Genomic DNA, 25,910 nt, shown 5'->3' on the forward strand with positions numbered 1-25,910 from the left:
TAAGTGTCTGCCTTAAGCTCAGGTAATGATCTCAGGGTCCTCGGATTGAGCTCCGCATCAGGCTCCTGGTTCAGTGGGAAGCCTGTTTCTCCCTCTCCCTCTGCCACTACCTCCCACTTGTGTTCTTTCTCTGTCTCAAATAAATAAGATCTTTAAAAAAGAGGGGGGGTATGGGCAGAAGTTTCCATAAGTCTGTCTCCACCCCAATTACTCCTAAAGAGACAGGCTTCTTCTATCCTTGAAGTTCCATCCCCCGTCCTATGTATTTTTCTTAGGATTTGAGTCACTTTCTGCCAGCCTCATTCAGAGCCATGCCTTGTCCCTTTTTCCTGCTCCCTAAGAAACCATGAACAACCTGAGAACAGGGGCCAGATCTGACTCTCCATGACATCCCCCCTCCCACTGTGCACCCCAGCTCCTGTGTGGCAGGTGCATGGGGCAGACTGGCAAGATGAAGGGAGGAAGAACACAGCAGGAGGCAGGGACTGAGAGCAGGGGCAGGAGCCTGGGCCTGGTCAGCTGGGGCAGAGCAGGGCCTGCCCTCCCTGTCCTTGTGGAGGCTGACCATGGGTGCATCATTCTCCCTAGATACTTCCCTAGGATCTCCAGTCCTCCCAGGGCCCTGCCTGGAGGAAGGTGGCTTCAGCAGACATTCTCAGGGGACTGGGGTGCTCCCTTTGACAGCAGAACCTCATTGACAGGTGACCCTCCCATCCTAATTTCACCACCTACAGGGAATCTGGTACCACGCATCTCACATCGTCTTTTAAGTCTGAAAGAATGGGCCCCAGCACTGGGGCCCAGGACAGGGAGGTATAACCACTCCACCTCCTCATAGGAACCCATTCCCCACGGGAAAAAGGGATGTGTCGCTGTGACCACATCTTTCTGGAAAACTCCCACAGTTCAGTTCTTTCCCCGGAATTGCACTGGGGAATCGTATCCTTGCTCAGTCTCCTTAGATCTATTTTAGGCCTTGACTGACTTGATGTGGTGGAGTGTGCGGGTGTCCCCTTTTAATTTGGGGTCTAAAGCTGTCTGAGGTCTGGACCGGCAATCATGAGTGCAGAGCCATTTATGGAAGCAGCTCTTGAAAAAAGTCGGTAATGAAAACTGACTAAAAATACCTTAGAAATGAAGCCTCCTTGGCCTCCTCTGGGCAGTACTGAGATTTCTGGGTGGGAGGGAGAAGCCCTTCAGACGCAGAACTGGTAGGTGATCAGTGCTGCAGCTCCTCCCTGGGCCCACACCAGGCACAGAGACCCGGGTCTTGCTTTAGGTCTAAAGGGGGCGCCTCAGCCTTGTCACTAGCAGGACTAGCCGGACGGGACCAGTGTCTCTGCCTTTAGGACCCTCGGGAGCCTGCCCTCCACCTCAGCAGCCTGGCCGTGGGAGGGGGGCTAGTCCCGCAGCAAAGTGAAAATGTGAGCGGCTTCTGATGGAGACTCGCTGTGCTGTAGAAGCCATTCCCAGACCAGCAGCTGCCCCACTGTCCTGCAGAGCTCGGGAAGAACCTGCAGACACATGCCCTCTCTGGGCCCCCGGGAAAAAGGTAGCTCAATGACAGTCTACTGAGAGCCTCCCGTTTCCACCCCACATGGTACAGTCCTGCCCTTAATTGCTCACCATCCAGAAGGACACACGAACCAGAGATGGGGACCCCTGGGACGGGGGAAAGAGAGAGGCCAGCAGGCTGATCTGTGTGAGGTCAGAGGAGGACGAGGGGCCTTGAAAGCTGGACTGAGAGAAAAGTATCCTTTAGACAGGGCAGAATGGGGGTGACTCAGGAGAGGGCGCTTTGGGGAGGGCCTTCAGGGGAGGGAAGAGGTATCTATAACCAGAAGTCCCAGGAGACCATGAGCTCGGGGGGTTGGTGGGGCAGAACCAGAGCTTGGGCTCCTCCTGGGGACCCTGTGGGTCTGGGGAAGGGTTTGAGGACAGACAGGTCAGGCGATTCTATTTTCTTAACAGCCACTCTGAGCTAAAGGAAGAGGGTATCTTTTAAAGTCTTACTTTTTGGTCAGAAACAAGATAGATTTAGATCATCCAAATACCCTTAAATTTTGTCCAAGTCACAAAAATATCCAAAGCCATTGTTGGTGTTAGGCTGTTGGATTCAGGTTGTGGCAACTGGAGATCTAGCCCATGAGTGGTGGGTGCAGGTCCTCAGAGGCAGAAAGACAGAACGTAGTCAGCGGCCATGCAGTCAAGGACATCTCTGGCACAGAGCATCCTTACCCATAAGCAAATGTGGAAAGCAGAGGTCATTTTATCAGACGCTGGAGGGAGGAGAAGGCCAGGAGTCCTATGATTGTTTAATTGCCTGGAGCCACAGTAATGGAGTTAAGAAAGCAAACTCTGCCTCCTCAATGGAGCTTTTTAGGAAATAAGGTACCTGTGGAAACAGTAGTGGCACTGTCTATCCTTGATGGTGGGCTCGTGCTCTGCCATACCCAGTGTCTTGATGGAGGTGGCTGTCAAGAGCCTCTGTGGGCTCCTAAAAACCATCTGTGGTTTCCAGCCTACCTCACAGGGTCCTGGACTATCGTAACATCAACAACTGTTGAGTTTTATCAGATTCTTCCCAGGTCACAGAGCCTCTTTGAATCATTGGACAGCACCCTAATCAAAGAATCAATTAATATTACTAGGGATAATGCTGCCATGTTGTCCAAGTTGATGTGCATGGTTTTCTCCAAAATCCATAACTTCAGTCTAATGGAAAAACATCAGATAAACTGACACTGAGGGGTGTTTGAAAAGTGTCCGTGTCCAGGGGCACCTGGGTGGCTCAGTCGTTAAACATCTGACTCTTGATCTCACCTCAGGTCTTATCTCAAAGTTGTGAGTTTAAGCTCCATGTTGGGTGTGGAGACTACTTAAAAAAAATTAAAAATTAAATAAATGAAAGTGTTAATGTCATGAAAGAAAAGGAAAGACTTAGCAGTTGTTACAGACCAGAGGAGACCCAGGAGACCTAACAGCTAAATGCAGTGTGAGGCCCTGGATGGAAGTCGGGAACATTGAAGAGATAAATAGTGGAAAACATGGCAAAATTCTAGAAAAGACTGTAGTTAATAGCCTTGTACCAATATCACTTTTGTGGTTTTGATAATTAGGCTGTGGTTTAATTACACATGGTGTTATCGTTAGGGGAGGCTGGGTAAAGGTATGGGGAAGTCTCTGTACTATTCTAGCAAAGACTTTTCTCTAAATCTAAATCACTTGAAATTATCTCAAAATAAAGCTAAAATCATAAAGTGACTCCCACACACCCTTCCTGCATTATCCCCAGTCCCACCCCTCCCTTGACATCCTTTATAGCCACTCACATAAAATCACCTTGTTTGCTACTTCCCCACGCACTGCAGATTCCTTGGGGGTAGAGGGGGGCCCCTCTGTGTCCCCAGCTCTGGTTTCCCCAGTGCCTCCATAGTGACCTGCATACAGTAAGCACTGCTTTCAAATGTGTAGGAGCAAATGAATTAATTCTCCTGGATGTCACCAGGAAAAATGAATGGGAAGATTGAGGGTTTATAGAAAGCATCCTGAGCATGTATAGCCAGGAGTCTTTTCCCATATGCTCAAAGATGAAATTATGGGACTGCCCTCCCCCAAGCCCCCCCCACCAATTAGGAATCCTCACCCCAGATGTTGCAGATGGAGGAAATAATTGACTACCCAGAAATCTTGCCCCAGGCATCAGTGGTTCCCCCAGAGCCACCCCAGGGAGAGGATTCCTGACAGGGCATAGCTCTGATGGCCGGGATTCAGAACATAGGCCAGGAGGAGAGCACCCACTCCTCCTTCAGCCTAGCCAGATCTGCCAGGGACTGGGAAATGAACTTCCCAAACCCATAAGCAGTAGCAAAAAAAAAAAAAAAAAAAAAAAAAAAAAAAAAAATTCCTGGGAAAACCCAAGAAGTCACATTGTGCAGACTTTGGCCTTTCCCATAAATTCCCTCTGCAGACCATCAACATTGGCAGGGGATGGGAGGCAGCAACAGGCCACTTCCAGCTGGATTTTTATGCCGTCCTTTCAACATCAGATGGTGAAGGTCCAGCCTGATGTAGTGGAGCAGCCCAGATGGGAGTCTGGATCCCTGGGTTCCATCTCTGTGTGTGTATAAAAGTGGAAGGAGACTGTGTGTGGTGACCTCTGTCCTTAGAGCTCTGATGTTCTGGACTGTTCAGCACTTTCATAAAGGGTCAGTTTCTATTTTGTGCCTGAGCCAGAACAGCCTCAGTGGTGGTTCTGAGGGGCTGCCTTTCTGAGCCTGGGCATCTTTGGGAGATTCCAGACCTTGGGGAATTGGAGGCTCGGCATGAAGGTGGGAAAGAAGGAAATGCTCCTGTGTGATGTTAGAAGCATTTGCTGGGCCAGAACCAAGTACCTACTCCAGTAGCAAACATAACCTTTTGCAGTTTCAGTGGACCCTGTATCAAATGGTCATTTTGCAAATATGGATACGAGGCCCAGAGGATCAAATGCCTTGACAAAGTTCAGGCAAATAAAAAGGAAACCATCCAAATGCCTTTCAGTTGAATTAATATTTTTTTTAAAAGATTTTATTTATTTATCTGACAGATGGAGATCACAAGCAGGCAGAGAGGCAGGCAGAGAGAGGGAAGCAGGCTTCCTGCCGAGCAGAGAGCCCCATGTGGGGCTCGATCCCAGGACCCTGGGATCATGACCCGAGCCAAAGGCAGAGGCTTTAGCCCACTGAGCCACCCAGGCGCCCCTAATACATTTTTATGTTACATAACATTTCATTCCGTACTCTTATTTAGAAAAAGAAAATTGAAAGTCTCCTTCTCCTTCCCCTGGGCTCCTGAGATTCACACATGAAGGTTCTACTGGTGCTGGCAGGAGGTTATCACTTTGAAAGAGGGATGAAGTGAGGAAATTGGAGGCCTGCACTCCTCCTCGACTCCTGTTCCTATAGAATGGCCATCAGTCCTACCTACCTAATAATGCCTGCCCCTCCCAAAGCCCTTTTAGGCCCCTCTGTGGAAAGACTCCTAGTATCTCCAGTTCACAGATAAGAAGATTGAGGCTGGGGAAAATATCTGGTCACTGATAGGCTCAGGTCTGGGATCAGAAGCCTGAGCTACAGGCCAGAGCACCTATACTTCTCAGTGCTGTGTTAGTGGCAAAAGCAGGGGCAGGTGGCCCAGGAGCTACTGTAGGGGCAAATCCAGATCCTAACAGCTGCTATTCCTCAACACCAGCTTTTGAGAAATACTATTTCTGGGGCGCCTGGTTGGCTCAGTTGGCTAAGTCAGTTAAGACTCTTGACTTCAGCTCAGGTCATGATCTCGGGGTTGTGAGATCCAGCATGGAGCCTGCATGCAACTCCTACTCCCTCTGCCCCTTCACCTCCTAAAAGAAAAGAAAAGAAAATTTTTCTAATACACAGAAGCAACTGCTGGAAAGCTATACTTCTACAGGTTCCAGCATAGAGAGAGGGGCCACTCCCCTTTGGCCAGTTATAGTCATGTCTAGTATAATGCTCTATCCCAGGAAGTTTTAACAGTTTTTGATGAAAAGCATCACTTTCCTCACAACGTCCTGGCTTCTGGTGCTTGCCTGGAACAGCCAGAGGGGCAGTTTCCTGTGCTGAGCTGCTGGGTAGTTCATGGATTTCACAAACGCTCAAGGTAGAAGCTTGGAACCAGGTTCAGTTCCGGTGCACAAGGCTCCCCTGACCCTGCATCCGTGGGTCCCCAGGTCAGCAAAGGAGGGAGGCCCCAGAGCGTGGTCCCCCAGTGGAGCTGGCAGGTTTGTGGGTTGTCCCCTCGGTCCCCAGATCCGACAGGAAATCAGCCGCAGGCCTGCGGACCGAGATCGCCTGCAGCCCCACCCGCGCGCCAGCCCCACGGTCTTGGGAGCAGATATGTGTTCACGGATCCGGGTTCGAGGCTCTGCAAGGAGTCTGGTAAAGGGCGGGACGGAGCCACCCTCCTTCCTGCTCTGGGCCATACCCTGTCACAGCCAGCAGCCTCGACCTGGGGCGTCCTGCACATCCAGGATTCTTACACAGCCACGGAACAGAGGTGGTCTGTGTGGCCCCTGAATCCACAGAAATTGTCCCCAAAGCTGTGCGTGTGGGAGTGTCCATAATGAGGAGGGGACGTGTGTGGCGGTACTCGTGGCCCACATCCCCCGGTGCGGGACCAGAGCCCTGCAGTCCTCGCTCTCCGCATGTGTGGGAGCACATGGGTCCTTCCCGGGGTCACCGCCCCCGAAGCAGCCTGGCTCCCGGCTGCGCATGTGCCGCGTGTTCGCCAACCTGGCGGAGCCCGGCGGTTGGCTTTCTTCGCCACTGCGGTCTCGGGAGGAAGAGCCCACCTTGTCCCGTCACCGTGTGTGTCCACCGGCCCCGCCCAGCCCAGCTGTTGGCCTGTCCCTCGCTGGACCCAGTCCCCACTGCGAGGACAGGAAGCGTTCCCCACATCCGCCTCCGCCCCAGCCTGGTGACTTGTGGTCACGGACACCAGAAGCCAGAGAGAGAGTTTTTAAAAAGACTCACAGACGTGTCATTAAAATCTCAGTGTTGGGTTTGGGGGAAGGTGCTGGGTGGCTCCCGCCCCTGCTTTCCGGAAACACAGATTTGTGGCGTTTGACAGTGACAGGAGACTAAAGTGGGATGGTACTAAATATACCATCCTGGGCATTTCTGGGCATGGGGGATGTGGGATTGACTCGCAACCCCAGCCTCCGGCCCAGACAGACCAGCCCCGCCTCGGCTCCCCTCCAGCCTGTGCATCCCCTTCCCCTCCGCACCTGTCTTCCACCCCCGCTTCAAACCACATCGCCCCCCTGCTGCCCAGAACCCTAAACCCCGCTGGCCAGATGCACAGCCGGTGCTCCCAGGCCAGAATTCCAGCCCTCCAGAGTCAGACCACAGCGAGACTCAGGGCCAGTCCCCCACAGCGCTGGCCTGTGGACACCCCCGCCCTGTACACCTGTGCCTCCAAGGTCCCCTCTGCCTAGAAGGGCTTCCCCACCATCTTCTCTACCCCACAGGACTCCGTCCCATCCTTCAGGGCCAGTTCAGGTGGCACCTCTCCTGGGAAGCCTGCTCAGATCTCACCCATCATGGGACTGTCCAGCTTCTCCGGGACCTGACCAACTGTCGCCAGGTGCTGTCACTCCTACTTTGCTTCTTCTTTCCATGTCTCCCTCTGACCCTCCTTCTTCCCTCACCTTGTCACCAAACAGGAACTGCCATCCTTTGTCCTTTGCTGTTTGTGGCTGTTGTTTTCCCTGCCTGTGCTATCTATTCCTCAGCCCTAGGCCTTTCTTCAGGCTGGGCCCTTCCTCTGCAGTGTCCTCCCTTGACATTGGGGCACATCCACTCTCAGCCCTTGAGGCCCAGCTCCAGGGTCGGCTGCAAACACTCCCTCTCCCCTAGGCTTCTGTGCACACACATTGGCAGATTCTGCACATCCCCGGCCTCAAAAATGCACTCAGCCCTCTCCCTGTCCACTCTGTGGCCTGTTTCTGCCTTGGGTCTGATGTCAGTCTTCCCAGAGGAGGGACCTGCCCTCAGATTCATCCTTGGGTCCCAGAGCCAGCAGGGGATGGGTGGGGCAGGCGGGGTTGGGGTCTGGGGGCCAGAAACGGAGGCAGCTCTTGCTGGCACCACGGTGTGCTGGGCCCTGTGCCAGACACCTCAGCGCATGGCCCGCCATGCCCTCTCAGCACCAGGAGGCAGAGCTTGGGAGCAAGTCCCCTTGCAGAGGAGGGAGCCGTCCCCACCCAGGCTGCCCGGGGCCCCATCTCCCCCAGCCCCAGCTCTGTCCAGAGCACAAGTGACCGACGGCCCCACTCTGTCTCACAGTGGAGCGTGACCGCACCCTGGGCTACCAGGAGCCCCACTGGAAGGAGTTCCGCTTCGACCTGACCCAGATCCCAGAGGGCGAGGCAGTCACCGCTGCCGAGTTCCGGATTTACAAGCTGGCCAGCGCCCACCTGCTCAACAGGACCCTGCACGTCAGCGTGTTCCAGGTGGTCAGGGAGCAGTCCAACAGGTGCCTACCCTCACTCTGCCTCCCGCCGAAGCCTGGCCGAGGAGGGGACACTTCCCAGAGGACAGAAGGGGAGCTCCCTGGGGAGTACACCCTCAGAGGCAGAAGGATATTTGGCCAAGGCCTCGTGTCACTGTGGGGAGAGGCCCAGCATAGGTCCTGCTTCACATCCCTGCCGTGCTGTCCCGGCTGTGGGACCTTGGGCAGGTCACTGAGCTCCCGAGCCTCGGTTTCCACACCCCTGCTGGGCCCAGTAGCATTTTGTGCAGTACATACAGTGAGAGAAGGCACACGGGGCACCCACCCCGAGCCAGGCGGGATAGGTGCCCCATGCATGGCCCCCCAGGTGGGCACTGGAAACGCAAAGGCAGCTGTGCCGGCCCCCAGTTAATTGTTTTTTCATGTCCACAGGGAGTCTGACTTGTTGTTTTTGGATCTTCAGACGCTCCGAGCTGGGGACGAGGGCTGGCTGGTGCTGGACGTGACAGCAGCCAGTGACCGCTGGTTGTTGAGCCGGAACAAGGACCTGGCGTTCCGCCTCTATGTGGAAACGGACGACGGTAAGGCTCAGGGTTGGGCAGCAGACCTTCTCCTGGGGGCTCTTCGAGGCTGTTGGCACAGAGCCAGCTGCAACCACCTCCTTTGGCCCTGGAGGCCTGGCCTCTCTCAGCCCAGCGGCTGGGGTGATAATCCCTTAACCACTTTGGGGGCTCATTGGGGTGCAGAAGCCAAGGTTCCCACAGCAGGAGCCCCCTACCATGGTGGTCTCCCTCCTCTCCTTTTGCAGAACCAACATTTCAGTCACTGAGAGAGAGTCCATGTTGTCCCTCCCCAAGAGCAGCCGTGTATGTGGGGCGTGTCCATACTGGGCAGGGCCGAAGCGAGGTAGTTACACCCTCAGACTTGGAGCAGAGAGGCCTGGGTTTGAATCCCAGCTCTTCAGCACTCTAACCCGGTGACCTTGGCAGGGTACTTACCTTCGGGGTCTCAGTGTCCTCCTCTGTAGAATGAGGGTTCACATCTTCATTCATTCCCCAGGCAGCTGAGGGAGAACCTCCTTCATCGCAGGCAGTGGAGTGGGGGAGGGAGAGGCAGAAAGTGGGCACAGGATGGTGGATCTGAGCTACAGCAAGGGGCCGCCATGGCTGGAGCTAGGCGGGCAGGGGCGAGGTGGGAGAGGAGACTGAGAGCTTCAGGGCACATCCTGAGTGTGGGTGAACCCCGGCTCCGTGTCAGAGTGTTGAGGGTGGCTCCCTGTATTTCATAGCAATGGAGGATGACGGGATCTGAGTCAGGTTTTTAGAAAAGAGCCCTCTGAGACAGCCCCTGGAGGAGGGCATCACTTACCCCGGTGCTTAGTGAATTAGGCTTCCCATAAGTACAGTGGGGACAGGGCGAGGAAAGTGAGTTCACAGAGGAGAAAGCTGAGGGCACTACCTCAGCGGGTGACCAAGGCTCATACAAATGTCCTGCACCTGCTGTGTCCCCTTGACATGACAGAATGAGAAGGGCCCTTCATCTCGTGGTCATCCCCCAGAACCCCACCTGACTGTGGGAAAAACATCAGACAAACCCAAATTGAAGGACCTGCTACAGATGCCTGATGAGTGCTTCTCAAAACTGTCCAGGTCGTCAAACACAAAGAAAGTCTGAGAGATTGTAACAGCCCAGGGAGCCTAAGCAGTTGTAGCAATGGAATGCCGTGTGGGATCCGGGATGGGACCCTGGAGGAGAGAAAGGACACTGGGGAAGACCAGTGAGGTCCGAATACATCGTGTTTAGTTTATCCTCAGACTTAGTGTTGGTCGTTTAGTTGTGACAAGTGCACGGTGCTAATGTCAACGTTGGCATTTCTCGGGGAAACGGGTCTGAGTATCTGGGAACTGTCTGTACTGTCCTTGCGGTTTTTCTGTAAATGTCAGCTGTTGTAAAATAAAAACTTAGTATGTGTGTCCAACAAAGGCCCTGCCCCCTACGTCTGCAGGGACCATAGTCTGGGGGGGACAAGAGCAAAGTCAGAGCAACAGGAGCCACGAGCTGCAGGGGAGAGTGGAGACATGCTTGTTGGTTGGTAGCAGCAGAAATGGAGAAGAGAGGATAGAGGAGGAATGATGGAAAACATGGACTGAGCCAGAGTCCATTTTTAATAGAATCTTTATATTTTCCTGCCTGAGTTAAAGTAGTGGACGGGCAGGCTTGAGGGAGCAAACCAGGAGGCCTTTTTCGGCAGTGATGTTATTGAGAGCCCTGGTTGACGTCCAGATGGAGTGTCAGCTAGGACAGGTGAGAGCTGGGGCACAGGTGGGAAGCGCCCACATCTAAGTGGCTTGAGAGGCCTGGGACCAGAGCAGGTCTCCTGGGCAGGGGTGTGGATGGAGAAGGAAGGGGACGGTCCAGAACCCTGGGGCCTCCCACATGGAGAGGGCTGCCCAGGAGGGGTGATGTGGAGGATCTTTCCTTCCCATGGGGGTTCTGGGGTGGAGAAGGCGGCTTTCCGGCCAACCTGAGGGCTCAGAGTCGGTCTTCCCCTCACAGACACCACCACGGGACCTATGCAGGCATGGCTCCCTCCCCATCAGGCGCAGGTCTTGGGTTCAGGTCCCACGGGGTGGGAGGCACGGTGCTTCCCAGGATGACGGGGGTCACCTTGTCCTCGCATCAGCACCCCGTGTGCCCTCCCTGTTCTCTGATGCGGCATCTGTGGCAGTCAGTCCCCATCAGGTCTGGAGCCGGAGGCAGAGCACAGGATGGCGGCCCTCCAGCAGTTCTCCAGATTGTACACGGACCCCGTGCAGCTCGGGAAAGACATCTCTGACAGCACCAAGCTCAGGGTCATGGCTTTGGGCTCTGCAGGATTCCAGAGAACCTGATAAAGGCGCTGCTCAAGACACACGTCAAGGAAGTAGCAACGTGGGGGTGGATGACTTTGGGCTGGGCATTCTCTTGGAGACCAAGCAGGTCCCCCATATCATTGGTTCTGATGCAGGGGAGAACTTGCTGTGCAAGCACCCAGTACCTGTCCCGCTGAGGCTGGAGCTACCTTCCCAGGGCTCCCCGAGGGAGTGCATCCACAACGGGGAGGGGGTGCAGGAGGCAGGGCCCTGTTCTACAGGCCCACAGCCTACAGGACCCTGGTGCAGGAGGGAGGCGCCCCCATCAGGTTCTCGCAGGAGGCCACATGGCCCTCAAGAGCCAGTGCAGAGAGGTGAGGGACTTTCTCGGGGATCTCCGTCTTCCGGAGCTGCCATCTCAGCCACGTTTGCTTTGGTGAAAGGGTGGAAGGCCCACCGCTGAGGAAACGTTATCTTCAGAAGAAGCGCCAGGAGTTCCAACGTGCCCATGAGCAAAGCTGCAGAAACCTCCGTGGTGGGGACGGATGAAGCTGCAGGTGTGGGCACGTCTGCCCCGGAAGACATCCAGGTTCCTAACACTGATGCGACCGTCATCTGGAGGGAAAAATATGAGAAATGAATTGAGCATCTCATGGTGCAGACAGAGGAAGGTGAAAAGCCAAGTGTGTGGGTGACCCCCGGGCCCGGATCATCACACGAGCAGCTCTTGAACACGAGGATGGCATGTGCGCCACCTGCAGCGTAAGAATCCCGCTCCTGCCCAGCAACTACATCAGCCCGGAGGTAACTGTTCATCTTCACCGTGAAAATGGGATCCTGGGCTTGGGTCCGTTTCCGCTAAAAGAGGAGGCAGATGCAGATCTCCACTGCGGGTAAGCAGACGGTCACCATTTCCCCCGGGGGCTGTTTTTTCTCCCACGAAGACTCGTCTGCAGTAATTCGAGGGGACACCTCCACCTCGCTGTGCTGGGAGCCGTGCACGTTTCCTGTCTGGTGACAGGCTAACCGGGTCACCCCCGGAAAGAAGGGGAGCAGCCTGGAGGGAGCCGTGGATTTGGTGTCCAGCGCCAAGGCCAGAACGGTGGTCACCATGCAACGCTACACCAAGGACAAGGAGCCCCACGTCTTGGAGAAATGCACCGTGCCGCTGAGCAGGGCGCTGTGCGGACCGAACCATCCCCAAGAAGGCTGTGTTCCACGTGCACGGGAAGAAAGGCCCCCCGCGGATTGAGGTCTGGGATGGCCTGATGGTGGACAATGTCAAAAAGAGCTCGGGCAGCCCTTCGCCCTGTCCCCGAACCTCAGACCCATGCAGCAGGTGGCAGCCTGAGCCGGGAAGGAAGCCCCGGTCACAGAGGGTGGGTTTTAGTGGAAACCAGAGGAGGTCTGGTCACCTCTGTCCATGGCGCTAGCTGTCTGACCAGCTTTCCCACCGCCAGACAGACGATTCTGCCAAGAGGGATATGGCTTTAATTAAAAACCAAAGGAGAATGGAGCCCTTTATCTTGTTTGTTCTGTGCTTCCCAGAATGGTCTGGTACCGGCGTCGGGCACTTTGAACGCCGACTTCACAGTGCTGTTTTCATGACATTGTGTGCAGCTCGAATGAGCCCACGGGACGGCTTTCACAGAAGGGCCTCCCCTTGTGAATGTCAGGAAACGTGGGGGGATGGTGAGGAAGGCGTGACCACCCCCATACCCACAAGGCCCCACTTTGCCAGCACCGTACGCCCCGTGACCTGGGGGATGATGGGTGAGCTTGTCTTCCTGCGGCCCCTCTGACTTTTCCTCTGTGGACTTCCGTCCTCTGGTTAAATTCTGTGTCCCTGTAGCCTCCCCTCTTCCTCCCTGCATGTCCTCCTCCTCGTGGCTAAATAGATGTGTCTGGAAGGACCGCAAGGCTGTCTTGTTGGGCCAGAGCACTGGCAACGCAGTGACAAGGTTCCCCTGTCGATCAGCCGTCCCCCTCCGTGTGCTGTCGAAGGCTGCGGCTTGTGGTAGGAGGGGTTCTAGAAACCTAAAACGGACTTCTGGGTTTTCTCATCCTCAGGCATGGGGTTCCTGTGTCGCCCAGGACACTCAGACCCTTTCTGCCTGTTATGGAGCCCTAGACTGGCTTTTTGTCACTACTCCCTTGTAACCCAAGAGAGGCCGTGGGGTGTTTCCTCCTAAACATAACAGGTTCATACACATGCCTGTGCAGCCATGTGCACGTCCAGATGTATACGTGTGTGTGAGGTAAAAAACCTGACACAGAGCACGATGCATGTTCTCAGTGTGGCTCTCGTGGGCATACAACCATCAGAGCAGGTGGGCGAGAACTGGAGATTCTAGCTGGTGAAGGAAGGCCTTTCAGGGAGGCCTCCTTGGAGCCTCGCCCCGAAGGAAGGGCCAGTTCCTGGAATGGAGGGATGGGGACACCACTCCCGAGGGGCAGCCTGAGGGATGGGGGGTTAGTGGCCAGGGACTGGGTTGGGTGTGGCATGGAAGGGCAACAAGTGGATGGATAGTGGGGCACCTTTTGGGGCTTCTGTGGGGGCACCTGATCTGCCCTGGGCGTCAGTTTTCCAGCAGCAGTGTGGACAGGCAGAGCTCCCCAGGAGCAGACAGTGAGACGTGTGAAGATGGTAGGAAGAAGGAGGAGGGTTGAGTTCCTCGTTCTCCCGTGTTGAAGTAAGCAGGGGGACAAAAGCAGACTGGATCCATAGCTGGGATTCTCCGAGGGTTCAGACAGGCACCCCAGTTGTCCTTCAGCCTGGCACAGGGTCACCTCCGTGACCACAGGCTGAAGTGGGGCCGGGTCTGTGGGAAAGAGCCAGATGGCGCCCAGAGCAGGAGGCCTGGGGTAGAGGCGGGAGTGATCTAGGCCTGGCACAGTTTAGGGGGGTGTGAATGAGGCCTTGAGCACCTGCCCCGGGACAGGATGGGGCAGGCGAGCTGGCAAGACCTCTGGGCGCTGATGGAGCAGACTGAGAAGTGGGGAGAGGCTGGAGGACTCATGGGTGCCCCCGGCCCAGAGAAGCAGCATGTTCCATCAGGCCGAAGGGGAAAGGCCACAATGTGGCCCACGCTCTCAAGCATGGCTGCACACACCTGTCAAGTGCAAAGGGGCCTGCCAGCACCCTCACAAGGTCAGGTATAGAGGCGGGGACCCTGGGCCCCAGAGGCTCCCACCTCTGCCTTTCTAGAAGGCAGCCTTCCAGTGCCGGGCACCCTAGGCCATCACCAGCTAGATAGCTCAGGCCTTCCCTGCAGCCCATTCTCTGCCCCCGGGAAACCCCAAGAAGATCCTTGATCAGACGGGCACACAAGGAAAGTGAATAGTGAACACAGCCTCAGACGAGATTGCCCTCCCTGGCTCCTCGGTAGGCAGTTCTCTCCAGGGAAGAGGGACAGGACAGCGGCACCCGCAGGGGTGGAGTGCTGCCCAACCCAGGGTCATGGAGTTCCACTCCAGTGCCATGCTGACGACCGTCACCCTCCTGCTCTCATCCACTCTGGGCTCCTCGTGGCCTCTGGCATTGCCCCTCTGCTCACAGGCCTTGTTTGTGTCTTGTGGCTCCGTGTCCTTGTGTTTTTGCTGCTTCCTCGTGGCTGACTTGCTGTGACCCAAACTCTTCCGAATGGCTTCTCTCTGGGCTCCTTCCAGGGTCAGCTCCTGCTGCTGATGACCTCCTATCCAGCAGGATTGTTCCCAAGTGAGCCTCTAATGGGTCCAGGGCATTTGTGCGTGGCAGGTGATGTCATAGGTCAGAGTTCAGTCTCTGGATTGATTCGTTGTTCAGTCAACTTGGCCCAAGGACATGGGCCTACAGCACAGCTATTGAAGGGCTGACCTTTACCAGCTGAGCAGGACTGTGGGTGGGGCAGGCAGTGCCCTTGACCTGTGGTGTATCCCAGTGACTCATAATAGACCCACTAATGGAGCAAACATAGGTATTTGTACATGTGGACGTCTGTATACTGTATGATGATAAACGCATGTGTTTCTATACATATGTGTGTGTGTGTCAGGTTGGCCACATCGAGGGGACAGGGACATGGAAGGGGAACAGTTGGCTCTGCATGTTATGAAGCATAAAACTGAGTTAGTAATCCTCTCCTATTGTTTAAGAAAATTCCAAAGGAAGAGAAAATGAAGGGGTCTGTGGCACTCTCGTCTTCACAGTGGAAGCCAGGAAATAACTGATGTGTTTAAAGTGAAGCTAATATCTAAATATTATGGTGTATTTTCTCAAAGGATTTTATACATTTGAAATGCTCATTGTGGAGACATTTAAACAGCAGTGAACGTGTTTCTGTGAAAAAGTTGAAAAAAATATAGACATTCATGGTCACCATTGTGTAAAACTTCAACTGACATGGAAATATTCCAGAAATATGAAAATGCTGTGTTGGAGTGTGGAGAGATTTCAGAGGGATTTTTTTTTCTCAAAGGTTACTTTATAGTTGCTATTATATTACTTGGACAATTAAAAAATCAGGAGGCAGGGAACCTGGTGGCTCAGTCAGTTGAGCAGCCTGGCTAACTCTTGGTTTTGGTCAGGTCATGATCTCAAGGTCATGGGATCAAGCCCTGCCCGGGTCTCTATGCTCAGCCGGGAGTCAGCTTGAGACTCTCTCTCCCTTGTCCTCTGCCCCTCCCCAACCAAAATAAATAAATAAATCTTTTAAAAATCGGGAGGTCCTTTGGAAATACAAAGAGGTACAAGAAGTTAGTTTTACTGGTGGAGTCGACATTTCCAAGGATCATGTCTGTGTTTCTTAAGGCAATCTCATCTTTAAGCAGCTTTGGAGCCAAATCCCATTATCACGGGCATCCCTCTACCTAGCCAGAGGCCCCCGTATTTCGCTGCCCACAGTCTTTTCTCTCTTTTTTGACCCACAAACCTGGGGTTATTTCCTTAAGTGAATAAGATCTTGGGGTCTGGAATTAGACGTGGGCTGAACCCCCAGCTCTGTGACTTTGGCCTGATGTTGCTGCCCTGCTGCCCCCCGTGTCCTATTTGTAGGCATCAGGGGACACTTAAGGCCCCGCTCTTGGGAGCAGCAGGCAGAACAAGCCCTTGCTATGTCCTGGCAGCTGCTCCCATCTGCTGGGACACAATCCATCGAGTCCTCCGAAAGTATGGGGTGGGCGGGAGAACTCTGGCTTGGAGCTGTCAGGTGGCTGTGGGAACCACGGTTCTGTGCTCTCCTGGTGGTGTGGCTCCAAAGTTTTTCTGTGAAGCATGTGGCCCAGGTTACTGTGGAGACACACGAGGTCACAAGTGGGAGTCGCTCAAACCAGTAAAGGGCTTCACAGATGGCAGTGTTGACCACTGTCACAAATGACGACTCTGTGTTGGCAAGGCCCCCCTCCCCTGTCTTCCTTGGACCATCTCCCTTGGGTCTCCAGATGAGGAAACTTGAGGCCCTCCGCCTCCGTGGGCCAGGGCCCGTGCAGGCTCTAGTGGAAGGGTCCCCGCTGTCCCCCGTGCCCAGGCCTGCCCGTGAGTGACCGCCCTCTCTCCTGTCTTCATCCCAGGGCACAGCGTGGATCCTGGCCAGGCCGGTCTGCTGGGGCGACAGGCGCCACGCTCCAAGCAGCCTTTCCTGGTCACCTTTTTCAGGGCAAACCCCAGTCCCATCCGAGCCCCTCGGGCAGCCAGGCCCCTGAAGAGGAGGCTGCCGAAGAAAACCAACGAGCTGCCGCATGCAAACAGACTCCCAGGGATTTTTGGTGAGGTCCAGGACGGGCCTTGGGTTGGGCCCCAGAACAGCTCCAAGGGACAAAACCCTCCAGGCCCCCTGTAGGTTCAAGCCTGTGCTCACCCTCTAGCACTTTCCCGACACGCTCCTTTGCCTCATGTGCCCTGAAGTCCAGCTACTGCCCTCCCTGTCCCTGCCACCCAGAAGCGCCTTCTCAGACCTCCCCTGGCTCACCAGGGCTTTTTCCAGAAGTCTCTGTCAGCACCAGGTGCCCCTTCCTTCAGGCACTGGTGGCTCTCAGGTCTCTCCTGGGGACCCTGAGGACCCACAATTGTTTATGTGAAGGTCTCCCCACCAGACTGAGTGCCTCAGGATCGGGGTGGGCCTTCTTTGCCCTCCTGCCCTCCTTTCCTCCACGGGGAGTCAGCCCTTTGGCCTCCATGGAGCCACTCAACCCGGTTGAATGGGTGTGGCAGGAGTGGTGGGGGTAGGTCAGGAGGTGTCTCTGCAGATGAGGAGCCGCCTGATGGCCCAGGGTCCCCTGCCCTGTGCTTTGGCGCCTCAGGGGCCACAGGTTGGAAGTCAAAGGACGCTGGGCTCAGTGCAGGGTTACTCCGTAGCCATCAGGAGCCACCTGGAGCCATGGAAGTTTCTCGAGCTGGGTCAGGGCACCAGCAGAGCTGCAGGATGGGCTTTATGACACCACATGCCTTAGTTCCACTTCATTCATTTATTCAACAAATGTGCCCAGTGGCGTGTCCCCGCCCTGGGAGCCCCCGGGGGTAGCTGCATGAGCAGGAACCCCAGAAAAGACCTGTGCTTCTGTCCCTGCAGACGATGTTCACGGCGCCCACGGCCGGCAGGTTTGTCGGCGGCATGAGCTCTATGTCAGCTTCCAGGACCTCGGCTGGCTGGTAATTTCTGACTCTCCTCGTTCTTCTTAAAGACAGTCCCCACCCCAAGATCCTCAGTGTAGCTCCAGGAGGAGGTAGAATTATGGGTGATTTTCATTTTCTCATGCATTAGGTTCTTCTGTGTTTTTTAGAAGGGAAAATGTCTTACTTTTATCCTGAGAGGTGCTTTTTGGTAAAAACCATGAAAAGAGGGATAGTTTGAATCCTCGGCCCTAACAGGTCAGATCTGCAACAGGAAAACGGAGGCCGTGGTGGGCAGTGCGCCTGCGCACCTGCTGGGACTGCAGCTCTAGGAGGCGTGGGCGGTGGGGGCAGGTGGGAAGGACAAGGTCCGGGCTGCTGCACATGAGGGGGACAGAGCTGTGCCCAGCCCCACCTGCTGAGAGTCTCCTGGTAGTGTCCAGCCTCTTAGGGGAGACTGTCTTCGGGACCCTGGGGCTGGCTGACTAGCCTGGGGCTGGGGGATGGGTTTGGGGCAGCCCCGAGCCGTCCTGTGCCGGGTGCTAGATTCAGGAGCTCAGGAGGAGGCATCTGGATGGGACTCACCTTCTCCCCTTACACCCCCAGGACTGGGTCATTGCCCCCCAAGGCTACTCGGCCTATTACTGTGAGGGGGAGTGCTCGTTCCCACTGGATTCGTGCATGAACGCCACCAACCACGCCATCCTGCAGTCCCTGGTCAGTACTGCGTCTGTCTGGTCCGGCTCCCGGGGAGGGGGGTTGGCACAGCCGGGTGAATGGAAGCCTCTGCCAGGGGGTCAGGGGGCTCTCTCTGCCCAGAACCTTCCCTGCACACATGAGCAGTGACGGCCCGCGGCTAGAGGGAAATGGGTGTCTGTATGGCCGTGCTGACCGTGTAGACGCCTATGCACCTCAACCTGCATATACCCGACTTACCCTGACTGCTCGTGCACACCAACCTCTGTGCACTGCACACACGTGTGGGGATTCCACAGACAGTATGTGGGTACCCAGATTTACAAGACATGCTTGCTCATGGTCAGACACACGGCACCTGCGTAACAGACGTGCATCCCTCCTGGGGCCCGTGTGCTCTGAACACACACATCACCGTGTGCACAAGCGTGCTCACCCCGGGACACAGGTGTATGTGGGGTGAGTGATGTGCATGTGCGCTCAGCCGCCTGCTGCATGTGTGTGCGGGGAGGGGCGCAGGTGTGCCTCGCTGAGCTGCTGGGCTCCGGCCTCCCCTGTTCACTGCCCTGAAGGCGCTTTTTCCCTTTGTGCTTTCCATAGACGATATGGCTTTGGGTGCTGTGGCCGGGGTACCTTCACAAGCTGAAAAATCTATTGAAATGATTATATGGTTTTATCCCTTTCTCTTATTGATGTATCAGATTGACTGCTTTGTGAATATTGAACAACCGTCACATCCAGGGAGTAGATTCCACTCAATCATCGTGAATGATTTTTTTAATGTATTGTTGGACTTAGAGTGCTAATATTTGTTGAAGATTTTGCATCTATGTTCATCAGCAATATTGGCCTATAGTTCTCTTTACTCATGGTGTCTTTTTCTCGTTTTGGGATCAGGGTAATGTTGGCCTTGTAGAATGAATTTGGATGTTTTCCTTCTACTCTTCTTTTTGGGACAGTTTGAGAATAGATGTAATCCCTTTCTAAATTTTTGGTAGAATTCACCAGTGAAGCCATCTGGTCTTGGACTTTTGTTTCTTGGGTGTTTTGTGATTACTGATTCAGTTTCATTGCTGGTAATTGCTCTGTTCAACTTTTCTATTTCTTCCTGCTTCAGTTTTCATAGTTTGTATGTTTCTAGGAATTTATTCATTTCTTATAGGTTGTCCAATTTGTTGGCATATAATTTTCATAATATCCTTTTATGATCTTTTACATTTCCGTGGTGTTATTACTCCTCTTTCACTTCTGATTTTGAGGCTGCTCCCTCTCTCTCTCTCTCTTTTTTTTTTTTTTTTTGAGTCTGGCTAAATGTTTATTAATTTTATTGATCTTTTCAAAGAACTAGTTCCTGGTTTCCTTGACCTGATCTATTGTTTTGTTTTGTTAAGTAAGTAATCTCTGCACCCAAAATGGGGTTCAAACTCACAGACTCAAGATCAAGAGTCACATGCTCCACCAACTGTGCCAGCCAGGTGCCCTGGTCTCTTTCAATTCTATTTTGTTTACTTCTGCTGTAGTCCTTATTATTTCTTTCCTTCTGCTGGTTTTGTTTGTTCTTTCCTTAACTCCTTTAGGTGTAAGATTAGGTTATTTGAGATGTTTGTTTTTTGAGGTAGGACTATATTGCTATAAACTTCCCTCTTAGGACAGATTTTGCTGCATCCCAAAGATCTGGACAATTGTGCTTTCATTTTTCATTTGTTTCCATGTATTCCTTAAATTTCCTCTTCGATTTGTTGGTTGACACATTCATTATTTGATAGCATGTTATTTAACCGCCATGTATTTGAGCTCCTTCCAGACTCTCTTGGGATGGGTTTCTAGTTTCATAGTGTTATGGTTAGAAGATACCTGGTATGACTTCAATCTTTTAATTTGTTGAGACTACTTTTCTGGCCTAATGTTATCTACTCTGGAAAATGTTCCCTATGTACTTGTAAAGAATGTGTATGAATGCAATGTTCTGAATAGATGTTAAAACCAACTGGTCAAATGTGTCATTCAGACAGTTTTCTTGTTCACTTTGTTCAGATGATCTATCCATTAATGTGACTGGGGTGTTAAAGTCCCTGATATTACTGTATTATCATCAGTTATTTCATGTTTGTTATTTACTGCTTTATGTATTCGAGTGCTCCCATGTTGGGTGTATAAATATTTATAATTATTATATCTTCCTTTTTAAAGATTTTATTTTATTTATTAGAGAGGGAGCATGAGTGGGGAAGGGGGCAGAAGAAGGAGATTCCCCAATGAGCAGGGAGCCCAATGCGGGGCTCAATCCCAGATCCCTGGAATCATGACCTGAGTTGAAGGTAGAGGCTTAACTGACCAAGCCACCCACGTGCCCCCCCGCTTTTAACAACTGTTATATCCTTGTTGGATTGTTCCATTTATGACTATATAGTGTCATCCGTTATTTAATTTATTTATTTTTTAAAGATTTTATTTATTTATTTGACAGACAGAGATCACAAGTAGGCAGAGAGAGAGGAAGGGAGGCAGGCTCCCCACTGAGCAGAGAGCCTGATGTGGGACTCCATTCCAGGACCCTGGGATCACGACCCGAGCCAAAGGCAGAGGCCTTAGCCCACTAAGCCACCCAGGCACCCCATAGCCTTTCTTTTAAAGTCTATTTTGTCGCATATGAGTATTGGTGTCCTGGCTTTATTTTCGTGTCTGTTTGCATGACTGCTTCTCCATCCCTTTACTTTCAGTCTGTGTCTTTAGACAGCAGGTGTCTGTAGATCTGAAATGAGTCTCTTATGTAGGCAGCATATAGATGGGTTTGGTTTGGTTTTGCATCAATTCCATCACCCAGTCTTTTGATTGGAGCACTTAGTCCATTTACATTCAAAGTAATTACTGATGGGGATGTATGTATTACCATTTTGTTACTTCTGTTTCCGTTGTTTTTGTAGTTCTCTGCTCCTTTCTTCCTTTGCTCTCTTATGACTAGTTAGCTTTTTCTAGTGACATATTTGGACACCTTTTCCTTTAATTTTTGCACATCTGTTACTGGGTTTTGATTTGCGGTTATCATTAGGTTTGTACATAACATTTTCTGCATAGAGCAGTCTATATTAAATTGATGGTTGTTTAAGATGAGCCCATTCTTTACAACCCCCCACCCTCGTCATTTAGGTATATGTTGTCCTGCTTTACATTCTTTTATTTTCTGAGTCCCTTGACTGATTTTTAGAAACATACTTTTTACTACTTTTGTGCTGCTTTTCTTAATTTTAGAGTCTTTTCTGTCCACTCAAAAAGTCTTAACACTTCTTATAGGGCTGGCTTAGTGCTCATGAATTACTTTAACTTTTGTTTTTTGGGAAGCTCTTTGTCTGTCCTTCTATTTGGAACGGTAGGTTTGCCGGACAGAATATTATTCCTGGCTGCAGAATTTTTCAACACTTCAAAGAGATCATGGCACTCCTTTCTGGCTTGCGATGTTTCTGCTGAAAACTCAGCTGATAACCTTATAGGGTTTCCCTTGTATGTGACTGTTTCTCTCTCTCTCTCGTTGCTTTAAAAAAATTCTCCTTATCACTGCTTTTTGCCATTTTAATTACTATGTGTCTTGGTGTAGCCCTCCTTGGGTTGATTTTGTTTGGGGATTCTCAGTACCTCCTGAATCTGGATTTCTGTTTCTTCCTTCAACTTCTTCAGCTGTCATTTCCTCAAATAAATATTCTGCCTCCTTTTCTCTCCTCGTTCTGGGATCCCTATAATGCAGATGTTATATGCTTGATGGTGTTGCTGAGTTCCCAAAGTCCACTCTCATTTTGCATATTTGTCCCCTCATCTAGTGAACATGATTACTTTCCATTACGCTGTGCTCCAGGTCCCTGAGTCATTCTCTGAGCCCTCTGGCCTACTATTTATTCTATCTGGCGTGTGTGTTTTAAAAGTCATTTGTTGTGTCCCTCATCTCTGATTGGTCCTCTTTTATCTCTTTGTTAGGAGTCTCACTGATATTCTCTATTCTTTGCAAGTACGGGATCATTTTGATCACTATTTTAAATTCTCTATCAGGTATATCATTTACCTGTTTTCCTTAGGTCTCTTGCTTTGGCTTTGTCCTCTTCTTTCATTTGGAATGTTTATCTCCTTATTTTGTCTAACTCTCTGTGTCTAGTTTCTCTGTGTTAGGAAGGTCAGCTATGTTTCCTGCTCTTATAAGTAGTGGCCTTCTGAAGAAGAGGTCCCGTAGTGTCCTACAACAGTGTCCCCTGTTCACTGGAACCTGATGCCTCACAGGGTGTCTCCTATATGTGTTGCATACAGCCTGCTGTTGTGGCTGAGCCGCTTTTTCTTTCAGTCCGGTTGTCCGTGATGGCTCTCTCTGCCTGTTGTGGGTAGTGTTTGGTCCCTGTGGCAGTGGAGGGCCAGTCTGGGGCCACGGCAGGCTTGAGTGGAGTCATACCAGGCATTTGTGAAATGCAGCAGCGCCAAACCACAGGGTGTTTTCCTGTGTTGTCCCCTGAGCAGCTTTTGTTGGTGTGTGGGGCCTATAATAAGACCCGCTGTCTGTCCCCAGTCACCTGCTGGGGCACAGCCTGACTGGTGCATGTAGTCATCTTTCCCTGGGGCAGGAGTCTCTGAGGGTCCTGTGGGGCTGTGTGCACACCACCGTGCTTACGTGCTTGAATGGGCTCCAGCCAAGACTCTACTGGAGGGGGTGGGTTTGCCACACTCATGGGGGGTGGGCTACACAGTGTTTGCTGGGGGGGTTGTGCTGGTGCTCTGCAGGAGGGCACTGGCCTCTGCAGGAAGCGAGGCCAGCCAAAGCTCGGGGGGCTGGTGGGAGCAAGGTTTGTGCGACCACCCTCTCTGCAGGAGGGGACCCGCGGTGCTAGAACTGAGGCGGGCATGGCTGCAGGGTCGGGGTGGCAACGTAGGTGGGGATATTGTGGGGTTCCCACAGGCTGTGTATTTATGCTGGGGGACGGGAGCGAAATGGTGCATGTCCACTCCTTTGTTCCCAAAGGAGTCCCCCAAAATCTCTGTGCCTGGAGTCACACTCAGGGGTAAACAGCTCTCCCTCCCCTATGGCCCAAGGTTTCTTCCAGCTGCTGCTTCTGTGTTGGATCTCTGTGGGCCATCGTCCCACTGTCTCCGTAGGTGGGGACTCCGTTTCCTCCGGCTTTCCCAGAACCAGGCTGCTGATTTTTCAAATTCCAGGATTCAAGTCCTGATGGTTTTAAGAACTCATGAAATTCAACTCCTCTGGTTTCCAAAGCCCAATGTTATAGGGATTTGCCTTCCCCACGCAGCTCCTTATTAGTGTTTCTGTCCCCTCTCTCAGACAGCTGCAGGCCTGGGGAGCTTCCTGCCGCGCTCCTGCCCTTCCTGCTCTCTTCCATGTGGCCTCTTCTCTGCCTCTGGTTGTGAAGTTTGTTCTGGTCCTTTGGTCATTTTCTGCCTTACTTACAGGGATGTGTCATCTAGCTGTATGTGCAGGACGGGGTGAGCTCAGGGTCCTCCCACTCTGCCATCTTCTACCAACTCTGCCATTCCTAAGTGCTTTAAGTGTTCTTGATTCTGGGGTTGAGATTTCTTTCTAGAATGTTTACCTAGAATCCCAGTTCCTGGTATCCCCGAGCCTATTTGTCTAGTAAGAGGTGGTTGAAGGTGAGGCCCCCAGGGGAGAGAAGCTGTGCTTCACTGACCCGGGCTTCGGCTCTGCGGTTGCCCTGCCTTCCTCGCTTCAAGTGGGATGGATGTGCTGCCCCCAGCCCCCAGAAGCCACTTTCCAGGAGGAGCTCAGGAGTGATGAGACCTGTGAGTCCCCGGGCTGTCCTTGATGCACGTGCTTCATGCTCCTCCCGGCTCCTGGGCGCCTGCAGCTCCCAAGTCAGGATGGCTAGGTGGGCTCGGGCTGCAGGAAGGTGTTGGGTGGCCAGGAAGGTGACGCTGGAAGTGGTCAGAGGCCAACTCACAGGGCCTTGGGGTCCCACTTAAGGTGCCAGGTGGGTGGACTTAATCCCACGTAAACTGAGAAGCTGGTGCAGGGGGTTAGCAATGAAGTCTCCCGAACTGACTTACTCTAGAAGCGTTGCTCTGGCTGCAGTGTGCAGGTGGGCAGGATCAAGGGCGGGGCAGGCAGGGAGCGGCTCGGGGCCCCTGTGGTCCCCTGACAAGGGGTGGGGCAGGGCCGCTGTTCAGAGTTAGGTTGGGGTGGGGGTGGGGGTCAACCCTGGGGTCTGTAGGTGAATCCAGGAATAGGAGGCCTTGTCTGGGGACAGAGTTGTTGTTGGAGTGGAGGGCCTGCTTTGTTGTGCTTTCCCGTGGGCCCTGTTTGTCTACTGGCATGTTTCCCGTCTCCCTAGCCCATCCCACCACTGCTCAGGAGAACTGTTTTTAGGAGGCCTGAGGCCACTCCCTCAGGCAGGCTCTTTGCTGGCAGTCAGGCTGTTAGGAGGGTCACAGGTCCCCACACCTGGTCCCCGTCCTGCTGCCGAGGGCCACGTGACTCGGCACCACACGCGGCCTCCACACCCTCAGTCTCCATCTGCCCAGAACAGGAGCTGCCTTGGAGGTCATTGTCAGGGCTGGGAAGTGCTTTGAGAAGTAAGAGCGCCAGACACTCCAGGGGTGGACCGAGGATTCTGGGCTTTGTTTGGTTCTGGGAACGTTCACTGGCCCACATTTGGGAGGGGAGACAGACGGCAAACAGCTAATGGGGACAAGAGATAATGCAGACACATCATGAAAGCACAGGGAGAGGAGCAGAGGGGTCCCCGGAGGGCTCCTGGGCACACCATGTGCTGGGGTGTTCCGTCTGAAGGGAGTGGGTGGGCCCTAAGGGCAGCAGGGGAGGGGTGCAGGGGGACGGAGTGGGGCGGGTCCCCGCATGAGCACCTGCCTGCGCTGCAGGCAGAGGACGGAGCAGGGGAGGGTGAGTGGCCGGAGACTCCGGGGCCAGCAGGAGCGAGGGCCGGGGTGCCGGGGCAGGGCCGCCATGTTCATGCCTCTGCCTGCCCCCGCTCCGGCCAGGTGCACCTGATGAAGCCAGATGCAGTCCCCAAGGCGTGCTGCGCCCCCACCAAGCTGAGCGCCACCTCCGTGCTCTACTACGACAGCAGCAACAATGTCATCCTGCGCAAGCACCGCAACATGGTGGTCCGGGCCTGCGGCTGTCACTGAGGCCAGTGCCTGCCGCGGGGGGGCCCCCCACCCAGGAAACCCTCCAGGACTATCACTGCTCAGGTGGGGTGGCAGGGAGGGCCCGCCACACTCCTGCCACAGCCTGCCAGGGTCTCCCCAGACCCCTCTGCCCCTTCCCCTGGGCTTTATGGCAGATGGGCCGGCGCAGCTCTGACAGGCCTGATGCACTCAGCAGCCCCAGACACACAGACCACACTGGGTTCCAGTTGGAAGACCTGCCTTAGGACGCATGCTGGGCCATCCCAGCCCAGACTGGCTGGCCCAGACCCATCTGAGGGGCATCTGGCGCGTGAGGCTGGCTGGCTGGGCTCTGAGCAGGGCGGGGGAGCCTTTCCAGGCGGCACACTGGGCATTTCCAGAGCACGCGCTCGCCTTCAGGACCGTGTACTACTGGGCTCTGAACTTGGCCCGCTAGCAGTTAGCGCATTAGAAACAAAACAAGCCGGATGGGCCTTGTACTAAGACAGAAGCCAACAGGGATGATTTATGCCGTGTCTTCCCCTTCTGGGGGAAAGAGGTGACCACCGCCCGCAGACGTGGATAACCTTGGGGGCGTCCAGTTCCCTCCACCTTTTCCATGTGAGGCTCTG

General features: G+C 53.6%; 1 protein-coding gene and 1 pseudogene across 1 annotated transcript in view; both read left to right on the forward strand.

The window, feature by feature from the left end:
• LOC116879264 (bone morphogenetic protein 8A) overlaps positions 1–25,299 on the forward strand; it is a 30,515-nt gene extending 5,216 nt beyond the window's left edge. Inside the window, exons 2-7 of the mRNA XM_032877369.1 lie at positions 7,848–8,037; positions 8,446–8,594; positions 16,413–16,607; positions 17,411–17,490; positions 18,058–18,168; positions 25,150–25,299. Of these exons, the coding sequence (XP_032733260.1) occupies positions 7,848–8,037; positions 8,446–8,594; positions 16,413–16,607; positions 17,411–17,490; positions 18,058–18,168; positions 25,150–25,299 (875 nt within the window). The remainder of the gene's footprint in view (positions 1–7,847; positions 8,038–8,445; positions 8,595–16,412; positions 16,608–17,410; positions 17,491–18,057; positions 18,169–25,149) is intronic.
• On the forward strand, positions 10,782–12,216 carry LOC116879202 (annotated as a pseudogene).
• Positions 25,300–25,910: the final 611 nt, after the last annotated feature.

Source organism: Lontra canadensis, unplaced genomic scaffold (assembly GCF_010015895.1).
Source record: "Lontra canadensis isolate GAN:19392208 unplaced genomic scaffold, GSC_riverotter_1.0 scaffold60, whole genome shotgun sequence".
Lineage (NCBI taxonomy): Eukaryota > Metazoa > Chordata > Mammalia > Carnivora > Mustelidae > Lontra > Lontra canadensis.